General features: G+C 40.4%; 1 protein-coding gene across 3 annotated transcripts in view; it reads left to right on the top strand.

Annotated features, from left to right (window-relative positions):
- The window catches only part of LOC307161988 (receptor-type tyrosine-protein phosphatase S-like), a 156,163-nt gene that overhangs the window by 94,978 nt on the left and 56,185 nt on the right, over positions 1-5,000 (top strand). The window contains exons 7-8 of one of the 3 annotated variants that reach the window (XM_079877006.1): positions 403-513; positions 2,088-2,099. In XM_079877006.1, coding sequence (XP_079733132.1) covers positions 403-513; positions 2,088-2,099 — 123 coding nt within the window. Of the gene's footprint in view, positions 1-402; positions 526-2,087; positions 2,100-5,000 lie in introns of all 3 variants that reach the window. The other 2 variants (XM_079877007.1, XM_079877005.1) reach the window with 2 other exon arrangements.

Here is a 5,000-nt window from a genome sequence, read left to right as displayed (position 1 = left end):
TCTGTCTGTCTGTCTGTCTGATTGACCTGTCTGTCTCTCTGTCTGATTGACCTGTCTGTCTCTCTGTCTGATTGACCTGTCTGTCTCTCTGTCTGTCTGTCTGTCTGATTGACCTGTCTGTCTCTCTGTCTGATTGACCTGTCTGTCTCTCTGTCTGTCTGATTGACCTGTCTGTTTCTCTGTCTGTCTGATTGACCTGTCTGTCTCTCTGTGTGATTGACCTGTCTGTCTCTCTGTGTGATTGACCTGTCTGTCTCTTTGTCTGATTGACCTGTCTGTCTGTCTGATTGACCTGTCTGTCTCTCTGTCTGCCTCTCTCTCTCTCTGACTGATTGACCTGTCTGTCTCTCTCTCTGACTGATTGACCTGTCTGTCTCTCTGCCTGTCTGTCTCTCTGTGCAGGAGCGCTGCAGATCGAGCGCAGTGAGGAGACGGATCAGGGGAAGTACGAGTGCGTAGCTTCTAACGCTCAGGGCGTGCGCTACTCGTCCCCTGCTAACTTATACGTGAGAGGTATGAAACACAGTAGGTACTCCGTAGGTAATACACTCTCTCTCACTCACACACACACACACACACACACACACACACAGCGCAGACAGCTTCTTTAATTACCCAGCAGCCCCTGCAGCACTGATCAGACACATCTACCGATATATACTGCGTTACGTTATTATTCTGCCCAGCTAACAAAAACATGCTCTAAGAACGCTTTGCTAACCATCAACGGAAACTGAAATTAAAACTAAAACCATAAAAAAACATTTTTGATGCTTGACGTAAAATAAACGTATAAATATAAAAAACCTTAATCTTTTATACTAAATTTTTATTTAGTTTAATTTGTTAAGTTCTGTACTGAAATAACTAAAATTAAAACTTAATAAAATGAAATAATGAAAATAATGAAATAAAACTTAATAAAAACTACAGATAACAAACAACAAACTACTATTTTTTTTAACAAAATTCAAATGAAAACGGAAAACATACAAATAAAAACTAATTCAATGTATTAATAAAAACATCTCAAAGATATTAAAGTAACCATCAAGTTATGAAAACGTTATTTCTGAATGTTCAGATTTTTAAACGTTTTAAAAACATTTCTTCTTGGTTGTGTGAACGTTAAGGAAACATTCCATTGTATCATTCTTCAAACATTATGAAGCGTTACTTTTGAATGTTCTCTGAACAAGTAACATTTAAAAAACGAACATCCAACTGAAACATTTCAGAAAGAACGTTCCATAATCGATGTATAAATAATGTTTTTGTGCTAATGTTTAGAGAACATTATTAAAGACCAGATAACTCTAAATTAATGTTTTATTAACGTTTGTTCATAACTTGGCCAGAACGTTCCCTGTCCGCTGGGCAGTTTGCTTGTTATCTGAACAATTCATCTGATCCGATGAACTCGCCGGAGAAACACCGACTTCATAAACTCAAGTCTTCCCGTCGGGTTCATCCACGACTCGCGGCTAATCGAAGCATTAACAAAGCTAATTGATTTGAAATGAATTGGGTTTGCAGGCATGTAATTGTTTCTGTAAACTCAATTAGTGATATTTGCCGTCGGGCTGAAGCGCTCACGGCCTGTTGGTCCGGAAAGAGTTTTAATAGAGAATAGAAGAAGGAAAACGAGTTGGGAAGAGAAATGAGCGGGAATCTCGCCTCGATTGGTCTCGTGATCCAGTGCTGCAGGACGCTAATGCTAACGTTTGTGTGCTTGTTAGTTTCTTCATTTTTGGTTGTTTGTTTGTATGTTGTGAATTACTAATCAGAACTAATTGACTTCAGTGCTCACGACGCACAACTAAACAGGAGTTTGCAGTGTGTGTCTGTGTGTTTATCTCTCAGTTTGCTTGTGATGTTTCTTTCTTTATGAAGTGAGTTTCTCAGAGTAGAGCAAGGCCAAGCCTCGATATCTCTAATATTTGGGACTGTATATGAATAATAATAATGCTGCCACTCAAACACACACTGAATGAGGAGAGAGATGCAGATTGCAGTGGCCTTTTTACTCTCTCTGTGTTTCCCTGGTTTTCTCTCTGCTTCCCATCTCAAACCCCTTACACCCTCAGAGCTGCGAGAAGGTTGGTGTGTTTTTTGTTTATTTGCTCTCTTTTCTTTTGTTTGGCATTTAAAGACAGAGAAATAAATGTCAGTCAAGCAGTGATATGGTAGTCAAATGTACAGCGCTGAAGACGAGGGTCATGTCAGTCTGGTGTGTTGCATTGTGGGATCTTGTTTGCAAACCTTGTGCTCGGAAGGCCGTGGAAACCCAGCAATTGGAAACCAGTGAGTGTGTGCATGAGGACAGATGCATGCCTGAGCGCGCCGCGTCGTGATTGGCTGAGGTGATCTCATCTGTCTGTGTCTCTGCACGTGTGTGTGTGTGTGTGTGTCTGCTTTCTGCTGAGCATCAGCTTCGATCGATCGCTCTGAAGCATCAGTTTTATCGGAGCGCTGATCGGGCTGATGTCTCATCGACAGCTGTCAGTCAAACGTCACATGATCAGAACGTGTCTGTGCACTTCAGTCACTCTTGCGTTACACTGATCGACATCAACACTGATCACTAAACTGACTAAACATCCCTGACGTTCATGAGCGTGACTGAAGTCCAACAGATCGTTTTTAATAAAGTATCAGATATTTGTGTGCGTCAGCGTCATATATGGATCTGGACTGGTCCGCTATTCCCTCTATCCTCACTCTGGATAGGTGTGTGTTCACCAGGTCATGTGTGGTTTAGCTACAGCGCATGACTAATGTCTGTGGAAGCTTGTTTCCACAGAATAAAAAATAAAAAAGGTAATTGCGGATTTATATCTCACAATTCTGACTTTTTTCTCACAATTGCAAGTTTATATCAGAACTGCGTGTTATAAAGTCAGAATTGTGAGATAAAAACAAATCTTGTCTGAAACAAGCTTCCATAAATATCCGTGACTGTTGTTAGTTACTGTAAAAACTCTTCCTCAGTGTTTCTGTATCTAAACATTCTGTATCTAAACAAGCACTAATATCTAAACATTCTCAAATAAAGATTGAAGCAAAATGACTGAAGATATTAAGTCTCGAAATGCATCAAAATGAAGTGAGTTTGTGTTTAAAACAAGAACAAATATCTACCAATGTCAGAAAAATAAACGTAATTCAAAGAGAAACAAGATTATTTTTCTGACTCCATTGGCAGATATTTGTTCTTGTTTTTAATCTTAAACTCACTTCATTTTGACATATTTTTCATATTTCATATATATTCTTCAGTCATTTCTCTAGTAAATGTATCTTGATTTAAGAATGTTTACATATTTGTGCTGGAAGAGGAGAGAATAATATCATTTTCCGCAGTGTAGAGCTGATGTCGTCTGGAACGCTCCGGCTCATGTATATTAATATTGAGATGTTCACCCTGGAAGTTCACAAACAAACGCACTCAAGTCTTACATGACACGGCTTTTAATCCCATCCGGAGAGACAAACTTTGACTGTTTGACTCGTTCTGAAAGCAGCCGTTCTCAGCATGACAGACGATCCGATGGGATCAGGATCATAATCCCGGATCACCTGTGCTCCCGTAATCAATCCCGCTCCGGGTTTATCAGTTTTCATAAGCCCAGCGTGAGTCTCGTCGAGAAGCTTGGCATTTGTTCAGTCTCTTTGTTGTGTCTGTCTTTGTCAGTGTCTCGCATGAGCTGCATGGAGCGTCGTGTTTCATCCCAATGTTTCAGGGTTTTTTAGGAAAAGTCTGTTTGTCATCAGAGAGTGGCCTGTTTTCATTCTGTCACCGGGATGAAGCGTTCGCACCGTGAAAACTGTTGAAAGTCACATCAGCTGTCGGAGAGATCGTGAGTGACGCATGAGGAGGAGACGCACATCCTCGGCGTCTCACGGATGTGATTCAGGGAATAATCCTGAACTCCGTGTTTAATCCACACAGGATGGTGTCATCGAGTCCCGTCGGTGTGTTTTTCCTCGGACTGTAAGCCGATCCGCCCTTTCAGCCAGAGGAAAGATTGCGTTTGAGATAATTCATTGTAATGGGCTCGACTAACATCGGCAAATCCAATTCAGCTTCCCTATTGTTGCCGAGATCAGATGTGCTCTTCCCAGCCGAGCCTATTGTTCCCGTCTCACTGGAAGCTCCAGCGTTTAAGAGCCGCAAAGTGATTCTGCACAATAGATGATCATTTCAATTCAAATATTCACCGTTTCAGTCTGAACTCATTCCACACTGATCTGAACTAACCTTTACACTCATTTAACCACGAACTAGCCGGGTTTTCCTAATCGGTAACTGGGAAAAGTGCTCTTCCTCAGTGTTTCTGTCTCATTTTCCAGCACAAATATAGAAATATTCTTAAATCAAGATTCATTTACTGGAGAAGAAGCAAAATGACTGAAGATATTAAGTCAAAAATGTGTCAAAATGAAGTGAGTTTGTGTTTAAAACAAGAACTAATATCTGCCAATGGAGTCAGAAAATAATGTTGTTTTCTCTTTGAATTAAAGTATTAGCTCACTTCAGAATTCAAATCTCCTGATAATTTACTCTCCCCCTCGTCATCCAAGATGTTCATGTCTTTCTTTCTTCAGTGGAAAAGAAATGAAGGTTTTTGAGGAAAACACTCCAGGATGTTCCTCCATATAGTGTCTTCAATGGGGTCCAACGGGTCGAAGGTCCAGATGTGAGTTTCAGTGCAGCTTCAAAGTCTCGACTCGATCCAGCCGAGGAATAAGAGTCTCATCTAGACAAACCAGCGGACATTTTAGAACAAAATAAACATTTATATACTTTTAACCACTAATGCTGGACTCGCTGTGATGAGACACACATTACGTCATCAGGGTGAAAGGTCAAGCGTGACGTAGGCGTAAGAACAGACCCAGTGTTTACAAAGCAAACGTGCAAAGAGATTTAAAAAATAAACAAATAAATTAAAGGTAAAACGATGATGTTGGACGATTTTAAAGTTGGAGAAGAAACT

The sequence above is a fragment of the Squalius cephalus genome (assembly GCF_949319135.1).
Source record: "Squalius cephalus genome assembly, chromosome: 7".
Classification (NCBI taxonomy): Eukaryota; Metazoa; Chordata; class Actinopteri; order Cypriniformes; family Leuciscidae; genus Squalius; species Squalius cephalus.
This window is presented reverse-complemented; position numbering and strand designations above follow the sequence as displayed.